The 21,952-nt window shown below is 30.5% G+C and overlaps 1 protein-coding gene across 1 annotated transcript in view; it reads left to right on the forward strand.

Moving 5' to 3' along the window:
* The first annotated feature begins 247 nt into the window (after nt 1-247).
* LOC129965834 (guanine nucleotide-binding protein G(s) subunit alpha-like) overlaps nt 248-21,952 on the forward strand; it is a 30,377-nt gene continuing 8,672 nt past the window's right edge. Inside the window, exons 1-9 of the mRNA XM_056080048.1 lie at nt 248-441; nt 10,541-10,733; nt 13,736-13,808; nt 13,890-13,944; nt 16,235-16,354; nt 18,435-18,532; nt 18,656-18,710; nt 18,790-18,887; nt 21,105-21,284. Coding sequence (XP_055936023.1) covers nt 10,619-10,733; nt 13,736-13,808; nt 13,890-13,944; nt 16,235-16,354; nt 18,435-18,532; nt 18,656-18,710; nt 18,790-18,887; nt 21,105-21,284 — 794 coding nt within the window. The 5' untranslated portion in view covers nt 248-441; nt 10,541-10,618. The remainder of the gene's footprint in view (nt 442-10,540; nt 10,734-13,735; nt 13,809-13,889; nt 13,945-16,234; nt 16,355-18,434; nt 18,533-18,655; nt 18,711-18,789; nt 18,888-21,104; nt 21,285-21,952) is intronic.

A 21,952-nucleotide genomic window follows, 5' to 3' on the forward strand; every position in this document is an offset into this window, starting at 1 on the left:
AACGTTGCTATAGAAAGTAAATACGCTACGGCCCTTTCTTTTGTAAATAACTCGAATGCGACTGAATCCACGTGTAAAGTAAAATTATTAAATAATTCATATAATTAGATCTCTTTCATGTAGCAAGAAGAAAAACATCCGATTGGATAGCAAAGACCTGTATATCGGAAGATAAAACAATAATAGATAACATAAACAATTCAGCCACCGATATAATTGAAAATGAGGTAGATACACAAGAGGGAGATAAGAGCAGCTCTTAGTAGAAATCATTTCTTCACGAGTGGACGCTTTTGCACTCGATTTCAGTAGACACTGGTTTTTGATTTGGAACGAAAAATATTAAGATTCGGTGATGTAAACGGGAGAAAATAAGAGAAATAAATGGGGCTTTATTTTAGTTCATTTGTTAAAGGTATTGAAGATGTATGAAATTTGAAAGTAAGTAATTTTTTTTTCTTTCTTTCTTCCCCCCACAGAATTCGATGAAAAGAAGTTATCCAAAAGATAAGTCCGGACAAGGTTTCATTGTATTCAGATAGTAAAAAACAAAATGAAGCAAATTAAGCAAGAATGAGGTGATATTGAAATTGTAACTGAAGCAGAATAAGTAAGAATCGGTAGAACTTTCTCTTGCTAAAAGTTAGCAGTTTGATGGAATTTTTATCAGAAACAAAATTTATTTTACAATAAATTTATATTAATATTTTTCCTTTTGCATTTATTTTGCTTTTGTCCGTGCATCATATGGACATGAAAATGAAATTCAATCATTCAAAAAGCTATAATTCATACAAAAATTATACATAATATACAAACACCTCAAATGTTCTATGCATTCTTAATTCAGTCTGTCAGCGCATTGCCGAAACAGAAGGTGAAAGCGAATCTCTACTAAAGGCGAATGTGTGTGTGTGTGTGTGTGTGTGTGTGTGTGTGTGTGTGTGTGTGTGTGTGTGTGTGTGTGTGTGTGTGTGTGTGTGTGTGTGTGTGTGTGTGTGTGTGTGATGGTGTTCTACTGGTCAGACCATTTGACATAGAACTATCAAACTTGGCATATAAATATTTTGTAGGTGGGAATATGTGTGCCTAGAATATTTTTCAAAAATTATAATTTAAATTCTAATTAATTAAAAATTAAAGGAAATTTTGACGTTTTTACACCACAACTTCCAAAAATATTGCTGGATAAAAATAATTTTTAAATCATATTAAAATTTTTTAATTATCTTTTCAATGATATTAATTTACTAACCTAAAATTCCTTTACCGCATTTAGGGAATTAAAAAAAATGTTCCATTTTTACAGTACATTACATTATTGCTCTGAAATCCAAACCGTTTTCATCGTTTTGTCAAATATTTAATCGCGTTATTTTCTTCCAGTGTTGAATATTGAAGAAAAAAGATCCTATTCAAAGTCTGTATAGTTTGCAAGACTAATAAAAAAGCCAAAATTTCAAAAGCACGAAAATTAGAAGATAGTTGAACTGGATATTTACATTTTAATAGCGTTATAATGTCACGGAACTGGTCTGCATTATAAAAGATCGGATACTCAGTGAATAAAACATATACAAAACCGTTAAAATAATTGGGTTTTAATGTCTGACAATTTGACTGAATCATGGGTCTGAAGTTATATCTCAACGAATTAATTGAAATTAAATATAACCAATATAATCACTGATATTAAATAAACCAGGGTATCTCACTAATTAGGTAATAAAAAAAAGGATAAAATCTTTTTTTTTTATCCTTTATCGATATAGTAACTACGAGATTAATCGCTACAAGATTAATCCAAAGTGATTAATCTGGTAGTTACTATTAAATTAGACACATTATTTTTTGTGATTTGTCCTTATAAAAATGTTTTTTAAATTAATTTGTGCTTTTTATTTAATTTCAAGTTTTATTATCAAAATTTAATAATGCTATGTAAGATATAAACATGTTATTACGAACTAAGGGATTAGACAGTATTTGGGAAGTATTTCTTAAAGTATTCTGCTCATTATTTCTGTTGTCAGCACTTCTTTTCTTAACTAACACGTATAGTATGCGATGAATATGCTTTTGACATAACATGCTCAGTTTACTTAAAAATACTTTTCTTTTTTTTTTTTTTAAATTTAAGATGAATAGCAAAATATCACAGAAATTATGGTGAATCGTCGACCTATCGATTAACTTGTCTGTGTATACGAACGAGCTTCACCAGCTCGCCCTTCCTCAATGATATTTAATGGTGTGTTATCAGACTAGAGTTTTTTTTTTCGTCTGCGGAAGCTGAATGTGAGAATTAAGAATTCCGTGCTCTCTGTTTTTGGTATTTTGGAAAATACATTTATAATAAAATCTTCTGAATTTCAGTAAAGCAAGTAATATATGAAACAAAATTTTCTAAGTCAATTCCTACTTAGGTCAACAATTTTTTTTATTTTAATTACTTTTTATTAAATAATTACAAAATTGATGACAAACTTGGCGACCATTTGGTGACATGGCGGTGGATTTGGCGACTTTGGCGACCAAATAGAAATCACTGGAGAAATTTAATTAATTAATTAATATTTGAAAAAAACTGCATTAACATCACGTGTCATCCACTACAAATTTAAAAAAATGTATTTGAACTTGAGTGGATGAATAAAAAGTATTTTATTAACGATAGAAAATATGAACAAGATATATATACAATGTCTCACAAAAGTGATGGGACACTTGTGCTTTACAAAAGGAAACTGTTATAAAATAAATTAAAAAAAACATGTACAAATTTTTTGTGGGTGTGTTTCATACTTAAATTTAGTAACAATTATTACATAACATACATTTTATCAAAATATTAAAATATTAATTTAATAAAAATACAATTGTTTAGAATGGAGCAAAAAATAGCTCACATAAGTGATGGGACATCATTAGATATGCAACAAAAATCGTCTGAAATAAGCAATAAAAATATTTTTGGTTTTTTTATTTTTACTCAAAAGCAATTGGCAATAATTTATAAAATCGTCTGCAGTATTTCTCTCCAGTTTGTTTTTGAATTTTTGTGTTTTTTAGCTCTGTGCAGCCATGAATGCTAAACGAAAAGAAACTTCGCCTGAAATTCGAAAATTAGTTATTAATTTGCATATTGAACGCGGAAAATCTATTAGTCTTGAGTCATTCAACAGTTTTCAATATCATTAAACGATATAAAAAGAATCATATTATTCAGGATAAAAGAAGACCTGGCCGACCATCAAAGCTATCCAATGGAATAAAGCGAATTATCGTTCGAAATATTAAAAAAAATCCAAGAAAGAGTGCTCCTAAAGTTGCTGCTGATTTACAAACATTATATAGAATAATTGTTAATACTGAGACTATTAGAATGGTAATTCGATCTGCTGGATATCACGGTAGAGTAGCCAGGAAAAAATTCTTCGTAGGTGAAAAGAATAGAAAACTCAGACTAGCTTTCGCAAAATCCAACATAAATAATAATTCTGATTACTGGAATAAAGTTATATTTGATGATGAGAGTAAATTTAATATATTTGGTTCTGACGGTAGAATCTTGGCGTGGAGAAAACCCAGGGAAGAATTTCGCAAACAGAACTTGGTGCCAACAGTAAAACATGGTGGAGGAGGAGTTATGGTATGGGGGTGTATGTCGTCCGCTGGAGTTGGTAATTTTGTTTTTATTGACAGTATAATGGATCAGTACAAGTATATTGCCATTTTAAAGCAAAATTTGAAATTTTCAGCACGAAAATTGAACCTTCATAACGATTTTAAATTCTACCAGGACAATGACCCCAAGCACACTGCTTTGAACGTTAGACTCTGGTTGCTGTATAACTGTCCTGAAATAATAAAAACACCACCACAATCTCCAGACTCAAATCCCATAGAGAATATTTGGCAAGAATTGGAATCAAGAATTCCCAAACACACCATTTCTTCAAAACAACAATTAAAATCAGTGCTTCAACAAGAATGGGGTAAAATCACTCCAGAAATCACAAAAAAATTAGTCGAATCCATCCCAAGAAGATTAAATCAAGTTTTAAAAGTAAAAGGAAATGCAACAAAATATTAAAACCTTTTAAAAAGTAAAATTTTTGGATAAATATTTGATGGAAAAGTAAGTGTCCCATCACTTATGTGAGCCATTTTTTGCTCCGTTCTAAACAATTGTATTTTTATTAAATTAATATTTTAATATTTTCGCAAAATGTATGTTATGTAATAATTGTTACTAACTTTAAATATGAAACACACCCAAAAATTTTTTGGTACATGTTTATTTATTTATTTTATTACAGATTCCTTTTGTAAAGCACAAGTGTCCCATCACTTTTGTGAGACACTGTATATAGAGAGAGTGTGAGCTAATAGTAGAAATTGAAAAAAACCCTCCTGTTTTCATTTTTATAAATATCAACAGATATCACGGATGCGAAGCTCTCTAAAATCATCTATTTTATTTTACAAAGTCAACCTATATAAATCTTGAAACTTATGCAGACATTTCAAGAATCATTTAATCTAACAGTACTTTTATGTCAACTAGCTCCCTCCGATGACCAATTTCTCCAACACCGCATTGATTTACCCATGTCAATCAATTTTGATGAGCTACATTTTATCACAACAAAAGAAAATTCTTTCTAAAATTTCATTTAAATAATAAACACAGAATATTTTGATTGGTTAGCTATACCTGCAAAGTGACAAAGTTGGCATTGATGAAATAGTTCCATTTGTTATGATATGTGGATTTGTCAGAATTTTATTTAGCGAAACTGGAAGATGAACATTGATGACATATCTAGGAATTGTAAACTTTTATACGAAATAAAAAGCAGAAAGATTGGAATAATGATTGATACTAGGAGATTTTGTCAATGTTTTCTCCCATTAAGAATGCAGAGTGAATTATTGTTTTTAAAAGTTTTCTCAAAAATAGAGAGTTGTAGAGAGCAGACATCTTTGCCGATGCATCTAGTCAAGATAAATTTTGAAATGAAAAAAATGGAGAAATCGTATAAATGGTAGTGTTGTGTGTGTAACTCTTTAGTTTTCCCTAATTATCTAGAATATATAGGGTACTAAAAATGATAAATATAAATTCAAGTTGATCACATTCTGACATCGCAAAACTATTTTTGCTATTTTTTTTGTATATACTTCGCTAAATTTTTTTATCATAAATCTACAAAAAAAAAAAAAAAAAAGGAGGGTGTGTTTGTGTGGAGAGAAGAGGAAGGAGAATTCAATGTTGAAAATTTCACAGCGATATATTATTTAATATTTAATTTTTTCCAAATCAGTTTGGGATTTTAGGCTTTTGAAATGGATTGTAGAAAAATTGGAGTGGAAAAGTATAACACAGTTTTTCCAAATAAGTTACAAATAAAATAAACTTTAAAATAAAAAAATGCATTTTTTTTAATAATATGTCTAAAATACAATATTACTTCAAAATATTACAATGATGTCCGTAAGTGTTTTCAACTATGCTATTTTTTGTGCAAGTTAATAAAGAATTAAAATGAAAAGAATTCTGGACACAATGATGTAATTAATAATGTTTTCAAAATATGCATTTGTAAAATAGTTTTTCCCCCCGCAAAATATTGCAAAAAATACCCTACTACAATTGATTGTTACATTATGAGAAGTTTACCAAGCAATGCACAGGAGGTTTTGTTTCTTTATTTGCTTAGAGAATTTTAAATACTTAGACATACTTTGCAACAATGAATTCGAAATTCGAAAGAAAGTGATTCACTCCTTACAACACAACTATTCCAATTCGAAGTTTCGGATGATTTCATTTTTGATAGGAAAGATTAAAAACAACAGATAATGATTAAATTGGAAATAAGTATTCAATCACATCAGAACATGGATTATCTGAGAGTTTATCAGTCTAAGCTACAGTTAACCAAACCGGTACAAGAAAATAGAACTGTATTTTATATCTTTAAATAAAATTAACGATATTTTCAGAAGCAGTGTCACACGATTTTCGCGATGTGTAGGCTTTAAAAAGTCATTATGGGGAAGAGTTTTTTTGAAAAAAAATATCTGATGAAATGAAAACACAGTTCATTCTTAGACATTTTTCATAGAGATGTGAACAAATTTCACGTATTTTTTGAAGAAAAAATAACGTTGTTATAATATGCTGGAAAGTTTCGCGTTGTTGAACAGGAAGAAAATGTTCTTCTGATAATAACCTTAAATAATCATACGGAAAATACAAAGTAAGCAACGAAAGTTAGTAACATTCGTCAATCCTCGTATCAAAGCCTGTTAATATTTCGGAAAATGCATTAAAAGTTTGATAAAAAATAAAAAATAAATTATTAAGATGTTAATACGTGGAAATACTTGTGGATTTATTATTATAATTTCTAACTAGCCTCTGTACACTAACTTCATCTACATGTATCTGATCTGTATATAAATAATAAAAAGCAAAATAAAAAGCAAAACACATGTATTTATGCATTATAAAATCAACCGCATAAGTGATGCTAAGACCCTGAATTGTTATGAATTCCTAATTTTAGAAGCGCGGATAAGCGACATTTTTATTCTCACATTTGGCACCTATACAAGGTGATCGGTAAAGTCTTGTCAAGCCATTTAAATTCAAATAGTTAAAATTCATTTCTTGTATAGCCATAGAAGTAACATGTATCTATAGTAAAAAGAATATGTTGAACGCATTGTGAGAGGTTACATCGTCATCTGACCGCGGTTCAAAATTACGAGGTCCGCCCCAAAATAGCCCTAGTGTTGCTTCAAACGCGACGTTAATATAACTAAACTAAACTAAGTGACAGGATACAACGGTCCTAGCGGTGAAATAAGGAAGTTACAAAAAATGAAGATCGGCCGAAAAGTGCAATTAGAAAAATGTAAGTCGTATCATAATAAAAAAGCAGGAAATTTTTTTATTTAGTTATCTGTAAAATTGGCAGAGATATTAATGATTGAAAGTGTGAACTTTCTATGACTTGAAAAAGGTTTGGTCTAAAATTGAAAAATATAGTCTCATGTATCCTACTCCCCCCTCCCTCCCCGAGTGCGTTTTTCAGATTTTTTTTTTTTAATTATTTTTGTTTGCTTTCATCTTTGATTAAATTTCATTTTGCCATTACTTAGCTCGTAAAAACTATATTATAATAAATATATAATTTTGATCCCAAATATTTCCTCCAGTTTTACAGGTAACTCCATGAAACTTTTTCCTTGCTTTTATTATGATATAGTATACATTTTTTATTTGGACTTCGGGGCCGAATTCCTTTATTTTTGAATTATATTCCTAATTTCCTTATACCGGTGCTAGGGACGAATATCTGTTTCAACAAATTCAGCATAATCACGTTACTATCTGTGCACATTATTTCCTTAAGAATACGAAAAGCCATTTCAAATTCAAAGGGCTTGAAAGGACTTTACCGATTACCCTGTATATAAAGACAGTTTAAAGGTAATAATATATAATTGAACATTGGAAAAACAATGAGTTTCTAGGCTCTCACTTGCTTTTTCTAAGAGATTAAATTTATTTTAAGGGATTAATAAGATTAGAGAAGGCAAATTAAAAGTTCTCTAGCCTCAGACAATAGTCCCGTGATTTAATACTTGATGTAATAACACGTGTTAGAGGTCATGAAATTTAAGAAGTTGAGCATTTAAAATATCACAGAGAAGTAATTGAATACTGAACAAAGAAATAAAGTTCTTTTCTCAGCACTATATGAGCTATATTAAATTTCCAAAAAAAAAAAAAAAAAAAAATGATATATTTGAATAACAAGGAATAGTTTGAAATCCCAGTGATTTGGGCTGTATGGAAGGTAATGGTTGTCTTATTCTGAATACAAATATCGAGTATTTTAGAATTCCGCCCTCAGTCTAGTTCTAGGAAGAGAATTAACAGTACAGTTTGGCGACTATAAACAACAAGATCTTTACTTTACCACTTAGAAATGGAGGAAAAAATGAGGCGTTATATAAGTGATTCAGAAATAAACACTGTGACTTATTTTTCAAATTATCCTTATGTTGGTATACGTATAGCCAGGGATATAAAAAAAATGTATAAGTCAATAAATTTGTCTTTTGATATGTTTGCATATTTTATGGATAGAAGTGTGAAACTGTGCATTCATAAAGGAACGAACAAAAAATATTTTACTTTCTGGCATTTTTACATTACTGGAGTTGTATAAAAAAATCATTTTTACTGTGTTTGTACTTTTTACTATCAAACATTACAGAATACAAACTGTGTTCATACTATTGCCTCCCTTACTTAATGAAACTTAACAACTGGAAGTATATGTATGTCTGGGAGCAATATTTAAGGTAATAAATGCATGTACCTCGTTTTTGGGACAAAGAATTCATGATTTGGATTTTACTTTCTTTTATGCGAATTTTCGTTTATCCAAAGTGTTATGGTGTTAGTCAGTTTAGATAATCATTTTGCTTAATTTAAAATAATTTATCACAGATACAGTGGATAAAAAAAGTATTGGCAATTGCCTATAAATTATCATATTTGCTAACATAGTATGTTTACAAATTTTATTTTAACATAGCGATTACAGAAGGAGAAAAGACAAACAAATATAACGAAATTTTCATTTAAATATTTTTTTAATCGAAATCTACGAGAAAATCCAAAATTTACATGATAAAAAAAGTATTGGCAAAATTATGAAATTGACAAAATTATGAGCGAAAACAAAATCAGTATATGTTTAGTACTTTGTATGCATACCTTCTGCATCTATAACAGCTTGTAATCTATTTCTCATAGAGGAAACTAAGGTCTTTGTTGTACTGTTGAGAATTTTGTGCCACTCTTGCAAGAGTAAACGTTTGAGGTCGTCTTTACTTGAAATTTTATGTTTCCAGATTTCTAGATCCAGCAGGTGCCATAAATTTTCTACTGGATTGATGTCAGGCGATTGAGGTGGGGTTTTTAACTGGCGAAGAGCATTGTAGAGTAGCCATTCACGAATGAGATTCGCTGTATGCTTGAGGTCATTGTATTGTTGAAAAAAAAAAAAAAGATGTTCCCAAGCCAAGATTTTGGGCACTGATTTTTAAGTTATGGCGCAAAATGTCAATGTATGTACGTGCTGTCATAATACTATCAATAAAATACATTTTGCCAACTCCATTAGCTGCCATACAGCCCCAAACTAAGACGCTGCCTCCACCATGTTTTACAGTAGCAGTTAAATGTTGCTCTTCCAATTCAGTACTTGGCCTCCTCCACACATATCATTGCCCATCACTGCCGAAAATGTTAATCTTTGATTTAACATTTGATTGATGAAAAAATAACTGTGTTCCAAAACTCTTCGGATAAATCAACATGGGATTTTGCGAAATCTAACCTCTTTCTCCAATTTATTTGCGAAATGAATGGTTTCTTTCTAGCTGCCCTTCCATAATAACGTCTCTCGTGTAAAACATACCGTACAGTCTGTAAACTGAAAGTCTTTTCCGAAGTGAAAGCAACATCTCTAGCTATCTGGGGTGCACTTATTTTAGGGTTTTTCTTAACCTTGTTGATAATGGTACGTTTTTCTCTTGTAGAAAATATTCGAGGTCGTCCACTTCTAGTCTTATTTTCCGTTGATCCTGTTTCCTTAAACTTTTTTACAACACTTCTGACAGTAAATAAACTTATATTCAACTGCACTCCTATAGCACGATAAGTTAAACCTTCATTTCTGAGCCTAATAATCATGTTTTTAACACTAACGTCCAACTCCTTCGATTTCGAAGTCATTTTACTGCAGTAATCGCAAAATATTGCATAGACACTTTTGGAGTAGTTTTGCAGACTTTATACCGGTAGAGTTTCTTATCAGTCGAAACACGTGACTTCAATGCAACAAAATTTGCATATCAGTTAAAACTTTGCCAATATTTTTTTGACGTGCAAATTTTCGATTTTGAAAGAAAAAATCGTAGAAAATGCAAATTAAAATAAAAGTTTTACTATTTTTATATATCTAAGGTGTCTTGTATTTAATTACGACAGCTAAAATTGCATAACATTTTATTTATTTGTCAATATGAATAAATTAAGGCAATTGCCAATACTTTTTTTACCCACTGTATATGAATTTGAAATTAGCTATTTTCTTAACCTAATATCTTAATTGCAGGCACTCCATCTTCACTGTAACTTTAACTTCGAAGTTGTGCAGACTATTAATTTTCCGACCGACTGTCGGAAAATTAATAGTCGGAACACTGAGGTCTGTAAGTTTGTTTTAAAATTATGAAATATTTTTTCTCAAGCTCGATCTTTCATTCTTTCTGCTTACCTATTCGGAACGTCGCTCTATTCTTATTATGTCTTGTACAAAGAAATTTTTGACAACGACTGCTTCTTCAAAATCATGTTTTACATGTGTACTATAATGTGGGATGGTAAGCATTAAAGAGTAAATATTCTAAAAGCTTAAAAAAAAAAAAAACCTTTTTTTTTTAGATTTTACATTTGTTCAATGGAAAGTAGTTCAGAAACCTACAGAAGATTTTTGACAGATTGAAATTACATCAAAGATCCATGATGGCGTGTTGCATGACTTCAGATCCAAATCGCCGGCACAGTCGCACCATCGACAAAGAAATCGCACAGTGGATGAAAGAATATAAGAAAACGGTCAAGTTCCTCCTACTGGGTATGCAATTTGATTTAAAACTTGTCGTTTGTTTTTACGAATAATATAATCTCAGATAATTTATTGCATTTAGAATGCATTTTTAATGAGTAATATTGTCACATGATAAGCATAATTGCACATATGAGCTAATTGAATATTATTTTACGCTGTCCCGCCACGTGCACACTTTTCCCCTTCGGACAATGCGTATACGCAAAATTAAATTGGTTTTAATATTTGATGTATATCACGTGCACATGTATTAACACCAGCCTCATAGTTATTGTGATGTCATGAAAATACAGTCGAGTGATTAGGCCAAATTTGTCTTTTAAATTTGTTTATTAATAACATCACAGTCGGACAAAACACGCAACATGAAACACATAACATAAAGACATTTACAACATATAATCAATAGGAAATTCATACATTACAATATTAATAAATCCATTCCCACGACCATGATCTTAATCCACAAGATAGAACACAATCACCAGGTATCCATGCCTTTTACTTTCAACACTACATAACATAACACAACATCACATAGCACAACACCACGCTGACTCCCGCCGAAAGAAATCTCCGTCTGTCAAACGTACTACTGGTGTGATGTTATCACATTTTGATCTACATCAATACGGTGCTGCCATCTATCTTCTGGCAATTTTTCTGTCAAATTCTTTACATTATCTAATAATGCACTAACTTACACGTTTAAAAAAATTATAAATAGAAATTTTTATTTTTTTTTAAAAACAAAAATTTGTATTCAATCAGAAATTTTCATGTTGACGAATCTATATGCTTTAGACCTCTCTGGACCAGAAAAATATATTCTTCGAATTATGTCCATCTCATTGGTAATAAAATAACTGAAAAAGGTTTTCAGATGGATTTAGACGGATGAAATTTGATAGCAACACCAAATTTCGTTGAAATTACCGAATTTTGAACAAAATCTATTCAGAAGAAGTCTGTTTTTCCGGCTGTCCAAAACACATGCGAACACGATAACTACAAAACCTGAAGAGCTAGATAAATAAAATATGGTACACACGTTTAGCATCTAAAATACTGATCAGTATCAAATTTTGAAAAAGATCCGAAAAGGGATCAAGCATCCAACAGTTTTTACTTTTGCATGCATGAAAACGCGATAGTTTAAAAACGTAACAACGAAACTACTGCTGATTAATATTTGGTATTTTATTGAAGATAAGTTTTTTTTTTCCTTTCTCATAAACGGTATAGATGTTATACAAATAGAAAATATCGCAATCTTTGTAAAATTTAACTTTTTCGATGAAATTATAATGGATCCGCAAGTTTTAGACCTTCCTAAATAAGAAAAACACCTTTTTTTTTGGAAAGATGTCTGTCTGTAAACGCAGCAACTCAAAAAGACAGTTCGATTCAGTTGAACAAAAGAAATCTGATATGAAATCTTATGAATGTGGTCTTATCTTCTTACGAAATCTCTTATGAAATATATGAATCTAATACTAAATTTTTAGATTTTTATTAAATTTTGGATCGAGATCCTTTGAAAGGAAATCTGTTTCTCCGCCTGGGAGAATGTGAACAAGATAACTTAAAACAGGAAGAGCTAAAGGGATGAAATTAGGGCATAATTTTAATATTAAAATGTATAGATGCGTATTGAATTATGAAACAAATTCGTCAACGAGGTGACCGTTTGTCTGCTTGTTTATTTGTATCTACGTGAACGTGTTTACTCAGAAACGCAAAGTCTTACGTGAAATGAAATTTTGTGTATCTTTTTGTGGTAAAAACTGTAGATTTGTTTTAAAATTTGGATGAAAAGAAAATGTCCAAAATTCATGAATGGTTTTCTTCTTAATATTATGAAGTAGAAAACACTATATAATGAGCAATAAAAACTACTACATCGGCCAAGGGTAATAGACTCGCTTTTGCGGACTTGTTATGAACTTGGAGGGTTTGCTGCCTCCTTCCCACAGTCTGCAGATTTAGATTTTTATAAAAAAAAAAAAAACAATTGCTATATTACTTAAGTATACATTAAAGTCGTGCAAAAAAAAATTTCGGCGCTGTTTCTTTCCTTTCAGTATTCTTTTCAAAAGTATGTAACCATGTTTTTGTTAATTTTTTTTTATCTATGATTCTTATTTTTAACTCTGGGACTAAATTTAAATTAACTGTTACTAATCTTTCAACCCATATGCTACTTTTTTAAAAATCTCATATTTTTTTATTGCTTTTATTTGTTTAAACAAATTAGTATTCTTTTGAAAGAATTTAGCAACAATCATCGATTTTTGTGCTGTTGAAAAATATATTTAGCCTATTTGTATCCATAAACGAAACAATACATATCAGACAAAAGAATTTTTTTTTTCATGAAGTGTTTAATGGCGGTACGTCTATTAGGATTGCAAAGTTACAATAACTCCTGAAATCATTTCAAAACGACCCCCCCCCCTTCAGGGTTCACCTTCATTTTTCTAGTTATAGTTTAGATCTGATTTCGTTTTCTCAACTGACAAGCGGCCACTGAAAATGTTTTAAATATTTGACATATCTACATCAAAAATGCCATAAATTGCATCTGTTTGGCTTTTTAAAAATCTAGGATTCGATTACTTCGTATTGAAAGTATAACAGGAAGAAAGTAACAAGTTAGAAAATGTCTCAATAAATAGAAGATATATAAGTAAGGGCTGCTCGATGACCAGTTCCAGAAGGCCTCGAAATTCGTTCACTACGCAGTAGCGGAAGGGGCAAATCGAAATTTTATCCAGTTGAAGTTAGTGGTGACTCGATTGTTCTGGTGACAGCCAAAACATTGCAAACGATTAGTCATGTGATGCTCTTTATTTTTGCTTCCCTCTTAAGCAGGGTTCACCTTCATTTTTCTAGTTATAGTTTAGATCTGATTTCGTTTTCTCAACTCACAAGCGGCCACTGAAAGTGTTTTAAATATTTGACATATCTACATCAAAAATGCCATAAATTGCATTTTAATTTTGCAGGAGCCGGGGAATCCGGGAAAAGTACAATCATCAAGCAGATGAGGATACTTCACACGGGAGGTTTCTCTGACAAGTAATCTCTATTGTTGATTTGAAGGAATATTTTATAAAATGCTTTTGAACAGAGCTAATCTTTAGTTTTATTTTATTGCAGAGAAAGGCAAGAAAAAATTATTGACGTCAAAAGAAATATTTTAGAAGCTATTAAGGTAATTATTTTTTTATCATTCAAACTAAGAAACACTAATTATTTTAGTTACTTGTCATTATTAGAAATGTTCTACGTATTTTAATGTAATATGAGGTATGTCCGGAAAGTAAACAGTGTTTCTATATTAACAAGTAATAAAAAAAATTTTTAAGTCAATTCCTACTTTCGCAAGAATTGAACTCGCATTCTTTACATTCACGTGAAAAATACTGAAATCCTTGCATTTTACCGATTGAGCTACTGCCTGTTGGTTTCAATTTTCATTACAAACTGCTAAAACACTATTTAAAGTATTAAAAATTAATTAAATTTAATAATTAATGAATTAATATTTGAAAAAACTGTATTAACATCAAGTGTCACCCACTACAAGTTTTAAAAAATGTATTTAAACTTGAGTGGATGAATAAAAAGTATTTTATTAACGATTGAAAATCTGAACGAGATATATAAATATATATAGAGAGAATGTGAGCTAATAGTAGGAATTGAAAAATACGCATTTAATTTTTAAAGGAACAATTTTATAACTACAGGAAAGAAGATATCTGAAAATATTTCCTAAAGTTTTTTACATTACTTATGAAAACAATTTTTATTTAGCATAATTTTTTCCTTCCAATCTCAAAAAACGGCCACGTCAGCAGAAATAATTATATTTGTGCAATATTTTTCGTCGTTACGCTCACTATCAAAATGAACTGAAGTGGAAGAAATAAATGATTATCTTATCAGTAAGTTAAAGTTACTGAATGAATGATTTAATTCTTCGTGATAAACAATTCAGTCGAGTTCTTTGTGTCACTAATAACATACGGTTCAACGATAATACCTCACAACTAAGCTAGTTTGAATTTGTTGCCATTCTACTGAAATAGACAAAATTTTAATTCATGTAAAAGACATAAAACTCGAAAAAGAAAATTTAGGATGATACAGCAATGGAAAACCATATGGAGCGCACTAATAACATAACAGGAGCCAAGACCGACGTTTAGACAAAGACAAATTATAAAATTGGATCTTATCACTTCATACTTCTAAAGTTAAATGATGACGGAAGTTATTTCAAAGCCAGAATCTACAAAATTTTAATATCCTAATTTAAAGAAAAGAAAAAGAAAGAAAGAAAGAAATGACAAATTCTGTAGCTGGAATGCAAAAGAAAAAAAAAAGTAAGGGAAAAAGAAACGTTCATTTTAAAAGCATGATTTTGAAGACGGTTGGAAAAAATATAACATACTAAGGAAAAAAATTATCAAACGAAATAAAATTTTACTCATTGAACAACAACAAACACCCTTATGCATCCCTTAACACCCTTACTTATTGCATCGATTAAAAATTAAAAGTATTAAAATATGAAGAAAATTATACCATTTAATACAACAGAATTTCCAAAATTTTGTTTCTACATAATATAAGGTCATTACAATATAAAGTGCCGGCTTCCTGGCATAGGGGTAGCGCATCTTCCCCGTGATCTGGGCGACCCCGGGTTCGAGTCCCGGTTTGGGCATGGTTGTTCTTCCTGTTCTATCTGTGAGATGTGTGAATGTGTTTTCCTGTAAAAAGGGGTTGTGCAAGCGAATGAGTGATGTGTGAGTAGTCAAGTCGCACCCTTGGCCTTAGTTGGCTCTACGATAAAAACAAGAGACGCTCCCCCTTAGGATTAAATCGGCTGTCTTTGAGCAGCGGTCTTGTCCGTGGCAAGTGCCATAAGAAACAACAATATGAAATAATGGTGAGGATGAAAATATTATTTTGGGTTTAACATACAAATAAACCCGCTTTTAAAAAAAATCCCAGCTTTAATACTGCAAAAATCACATGATTGAATGTTTCATGGCGCGAAGCAATCAATTTAAATTGCTCACGAATTTAAACATATTTAAAAATATTAGTTTTAAATATGTTTAGAATTAATTATAAAAAAATATTAAAATTAGAAGAAAGTTAAGCACGCCATATTTTATTAGCTAATATGCCAACGGAAATATTCGCTGATAAAACTGTTACTGAAAAGTTAATTTTTTAAAATTTTGAAATAGTTTTTGTGAGACAACATTTTTAGAATAGAGGAAAAGCGTCAAGATTTTCCTTCAGTTTTTATTATATTTTAATTCACTTGACAGAAAAATTAACAGAGATATTTCGATTGGTTTGAAAAACGAGTGGGTCAAATTTTAGGATTTGGTAAAAAATATGGAAACACACTGCTTTATTTACGCATATTCATTTCTATATGAAGCCTATTCATTTATAATCATAAAAAATTTTAATTTTAGGAATTAATTGGGGCTATGAGCAGATTGAAGCCACCAGAAACATTAGCTGATGATGATAATAAAACAAGTCTTGAATATGTAGAATCAATAAGCTTGATTGACGATTACGGTTTTCCTAATGTAAGTACAATTTTTTTTTACTATAAATATTTCAACTTGAATGGGATAGTATCAAGTCATTCAACTATTAATAGAGACAATTTCGGTATTAATCATTAGGGGAAAAAAAGATTAAATGGAAATTACTTAATTATATTATTACTAAGTTTTTTTTAGCTTTGAAGAATAATTAGATTACCATATTTTGATTTTTTTTTTTTTAAATCAAGAGCTTATCTTTTTATTGTTACGATGCATACATCCTCTTAATATTTTTCATACTAGATCTACTGTTGGAATGTTAACTACAAAAATTTTGAGACATACGATCACATATGATTGAATTTATACTTTAATTTTTTGCATAAGAATTGAAATTGTATTAAAATATCAATTTCATGCATTCAACCTACATAAGTAAAGCAGTGTTTCAATAAATAATTGTTTTCACAGACACTGTCTGTGTGTATTACAATCTTCTTTCTCAAAATTTTTTAGAAGCACGATTCTGAGGTTTTTCCCCCTGCGGACTAGTGACGGCACGAGTTAGTAATATGTCTTCCTTTCAGCGTTTTTGGCTTTCTAGCCGATCCTAGGTATGATATAAAAGCATATGTTTAAAATTTGCAAGTGATTCGTTCTTCATCTCGGCAATTATTCTCCATCGTATTACCTCGTTGAGTTCGTGCTCAGTATTTAGTATTCCTTTCTCCAATCGGTCACTTGACTTTTCGGAGAGGTCCAGTATATTTGGCTTCCTAGCCGATCATAGAGCGACGAAAAAAAGTTTAATACGAAAGTTTGAAATGAAAATAAAAATCGATTTTTCGAGTACAAAATTCTAATATTGTTTAAAAGTAACATTATTTATATTAATCGATAGAAAATATTGAAAAAATTTACAAGCTAGATCCTCGAAAGACTGAAAGTTTGTGTGTGTGTGGGGGGGGGGGGATTACCGGAAACATTAAAATTTACCTTTACGCTGAAACTGCACAGGCTACGGTTTTTGGTTTCTATTAGAATCTAAGTACTTCATTTTCGATGCGTGATAATAGAATAAGATTTTTTTTTTTTTTAATCACAAGCTTCAGTCTGAATCCCATCTACAAAGGCTAAAATTTCCGAATTTCAGCAAATCTTAGACTGACTACTCCCCCCCCCCCCGAAGACACACGGAGAAATTTGAATGATCAGACCGCCGCAACAGCAACGCTGGCGGGAACTGTCCTAAGGGCCATCACCGGCCATGGTACAACCCTTCCCTAAAGAAGTACGCCCCGTCATCGATGGGTGGTAGCAAACCTCCACTTTTTCATATACCGACCGGGGTGGCGAGAATCAAGCACCATATCGGAAGCTTCTCATCCTAAATTATGAAATGCCCGACCCCCGTGGGACAATTTAGAAAAAAAAAAAAAATGAATTTTAGAAAAAGAGAGAGATAGAGAGATTCGAATGTTTTCAAAAATAGGCAGTATTTTACTACACAATCATATTTATGTTTGCAATTTATTCCGACTAATATCCTTATTTGAATCTTTATAAAATCATTCGAATAATTTTTAATCTAATCATGTAAGAGCAATGCAATAAAAATGGGCTCCAACACTTTAAAAAGAATTTAATACACAACCTCTTATACAAAACACAACACTTATAATTACACACATTTAGAAAATATTATATTTACAAATTTAACATAAGTAAATCTCGCGGTCGGTTAGTTTTACCTACTTACAGTCTTGCGGCCAGCCTCGTACTGCCCCACTTTTGATTGGCGAGGAGGTTGGCGCACTGGTTTTATTTGAGAGGGTTACAATCATATTTTTATCTAATCTTTATGATATTATTCTAATAATTATTATTACTTTAATAATCTATTCATTATCATATTAATAATAATAATAATTTTTTTACACTAAACATTATTTCTATACTTATCACAGAAGGTTAGTTATGATATAGGATATTTAAAATGATGTGTCATTTCACTTAATTACTTCTATCATGTTTATTTACGATTCTTCTTTCACATAACATTAAGATATAATTAAACTTTTCAAAAATTAGCTTTTTTCAAGAAGATTTATTATTTTAGGAATTCTACGAGCACGTCATCAAGTTATGGTCCGATCCAGGAGTCCAGAGAACGTTCTTGAGAATGAATGAATTTCTTCCAATCGATTCTGCTAAATAGTTAAGTTCATTTGAAAAATCTGTTAATTTCTTTCAAAAAATAGAATGAATCTATGTAAAAAAAATTTTAAAATACCATTTTTATTATTTTAAGATAAAATTCTAAAATGTTTATTCTTGCAGTTTCTTGGATAAAGTCCACGCAATACGAAAGGAAGATTATATACCATCCGATCAAGTAAGTAACTCTAAATGATTGAGATAAACACACTGATAGAAAATTTATTTAATCGCAACTGACAATATCGATGTCACAGGACATACTCCACTGCAGAAAGCGGACAACAGAAATCCAACGCATCGAATTTGCTGTGAAAATCCCGAAGAAATATGGCGGAGGATATCAGTCATTTTGGTAAGATTTTAGATAATTTTTTTTCGATTAAAATTAAAGGAAAATAATGCATTTCAATCTCAAGGAATTTGTGAATTATTTATCTACTAGCGAAATACACAACCTAGCACGGAATGAAATTTTTATACTTTTTTACTAACGAAAAACTTAAATTTAGTTAATTGTCACATAGACTTCATTAAAATAGCTTTTTTTCCCCTTCTTCTCTTTATTCGATATGCGTAATTTTTATATGTTTCTATGTATATTATATATATATATATGTTTACATTATGTATAATACGTATATATTTCAAATTAAATTAAAGTTGGAATTTCAATGCATCCGTCAACAAATGCTTTTATATAAAATATCATAATACATAAAATGTTTTAAAATAAATCGTATGAAATTATCGTACATAAATAGTTTGGAATTATAGTACATAAAATCTAATCGTGCAATTTTCTTTTTAATCAATAAAATTTATTTATTTTTTTAAATTAATAAAAAAAAATGTTGACCGGAAAATTAAAAAATACTATATAAATAAAAATATTAAGAAAATAATAAAGTTAGAGAAATTCCAAAACTCACCGTTACCTAACAATGGAATATTTATCAATTTCTTTACTTCAAGATCGTCCGCAGTTATTTATTAAACATTAGAAAAATTAATAAAAATTGCGGAGAAACAAAGTTGATATAATTCAAGAAGCAAAATTTTGAATTTTCAGATTATATAAAATGTGGGCTAATTCGTTTCGGAGCTACTGCGAAAAACAATAAAATTTCGGTTAATATCTAATTAACTGAATATTAAATCAACTTCTCTCTTTGAAAACTTGATAGTATTTTTTCTCTTGTTTTAAAAAGCAATCATTCAAAGTTTGTTTGAAATCAGTCTAGTGATATAGACAGAATTACTAGAGCATGCATAAAATGACTTTTATTTATTTACTAGCCGCCTTTGGCGACCAGCCGGTTCGCCAATCTTAATGTTCGTTAAAATTTTAATAATTAAATATATTATGTAATTTCTATTTTAATAGCTTCTTCATCAAAATATTTTAAAGCTTCAAATTTTGATAGTTATATAATTCATTCATAATATTATAAAGGCCTTCAGCCATAACTTATTCTGTATCTCTCTAATTTTCTGTTAGCTTCCGTAGAATTTATGCTTTAAATTAAAATGGTTAAATTGCAATTAATATAAGTACATTTTTTACTGAAACGAAGCATATTTTTAATATGAGTACTGAAAACAGAGTCGCTGCGTATTTAAACCTTATGGACACTAAAGAATATCTTTCTTAATTTATGTAATCAAGAAGTTTCTCAAGAAGTTTTCTACAAAATTTTCTCAGATTCATCATCAACAGATCGGTTAATTAACAATGTTTAGTTTTAAATACATCAACTCTAAGAAAATAAACAGAGTCGTTTGAAATAATCGGTCGGAAACACGTTAAGTATCCGTTGAAAATAGAGTTGTCAACAATCAGAACACAATGCACATGCGTGAATTTTCAACCCCAATTATGGTAACGCAAATGCGTGAATTTTCTACACCAGTTGGGGTAACGCTATGCAGATTAGAAATTTTTAATTTCCTTTATTCTGTTTTATTTTAATTCAAAAGTACTTCAGCATGAATCTGAAAGGTCGATTAATTAACAACGTTTAATTTTAAATGCATCAAACACTAAGAAAATAAACAGAATCGTTTGAAATAATCGGCCGAAAATATGTTAAGCCTATCCTCGTTAGCGTGGGGAAAAAAATTGAAGCCTTACTCATTTGGAGGTGGGGAAATGAAAAGATTTTTAAGCGGGAAAGTTAGTTTTTAATTAGTAATTAAAATTCTAATTAAAAATTTTAAAAAAGGGACCCCAGGTGCACATTCCCGACCTCCAAGGTATGTATGTGCCAAATTTGGTAGCTGTAGGTCGAACGATCTGGCCTGTAGAGCGCCAACACACACACACACACACACACACACACACACACACACACACACACACACACACACACACACACACATACACATTGAGCTTTATATAAGTATAGATTTATGATATTCCAAAGAGAAGAAAATGCCAAACAAATTAGAAATTTTTAAGTCATTTTATCAACTAAAATCTTATTTCCTGCATAAAATTTCATTTAAATTTTCTGTCGTTACAATAACTTGTATAAATATTTGATCAAAAAGTACTTTCTTTAAAATCCAGGATGTTCGATGTCGGCGGACAGAGAGGGGAACGACGTAAGTGGATCCAAGTATTCGACGGCATCACTGCCGTTTTGTTTCTGGTTGCCTCTTCGGGTTTTGACCTCAAACTGCGGGAAGACCCTCTCGTAAACAGACTTCAGGAATCTCTCACACTTTTCCAAGATGTTTGGAAGAGTCGGTAAGATCATATAACAGTTGATCAATTAAGAGCAAAAGGAAAAAAAAAAAAGAGGGAGAGATTTTTAATGAATTAATCTCATTAGAAAATTGCGATGCAAAGTGAGAAAATTGAAATAAACACAGCAAATCAGTCGTGTAAAACTATAACAGGTATTTCAGTATAATGTATACAAATTTCTGGAAGAATTTTACATATATGGCAGGATCTCTGTAACCTCCGCGGTCTTCATGATACTTTCAAGCATCTTTATGAATGTTCGTGATAACATACATATACGATGTCAGGTATTTGTTAGAAAACGTGGGCGCTATTTTTATTACAATCTTGATGCATTTCGCAAATCACCTATTGTTATTAACGTCTATGTATTTTCTGTAGGCGGTTCAAGGTCACATTTTCAACCTCATTATTGGTTGTCTGATACCATAACGCGGTAGAAAATGTAACCTTGAACCGCCTACAGAAAATACACAGACTATAATGAAGGTGAATAGCTCACTCACGTATGTTTATTTCTAGTATTCTTCGCAAGTATGGTGGGGCCAGATAAAGCTTCCTAGGGCTTTCAGACAATGCCCCTTTATTCCTTCCACAACTTTAAAACCAATTTTTTTAAAGTTTAATTCCTATACAATCTTTTAAGTATGAAATTTTGATAAATTAAA

This window comes from Argiope bruennichi, chromosome 4, assembly GCF_947563725.1.
Source record: "Argiope bruennichi chromosome 4, qqArgBrue1.1, whole genome shotgun sequence".
In the NCBI taxonomy this organism is placed as follows: domain Eukaryota; kingdom Metazoa; phylum Arthropoda; class Arachnida; order Araneae; family Araneidae; genus Argiope; species Argiope bruennichi.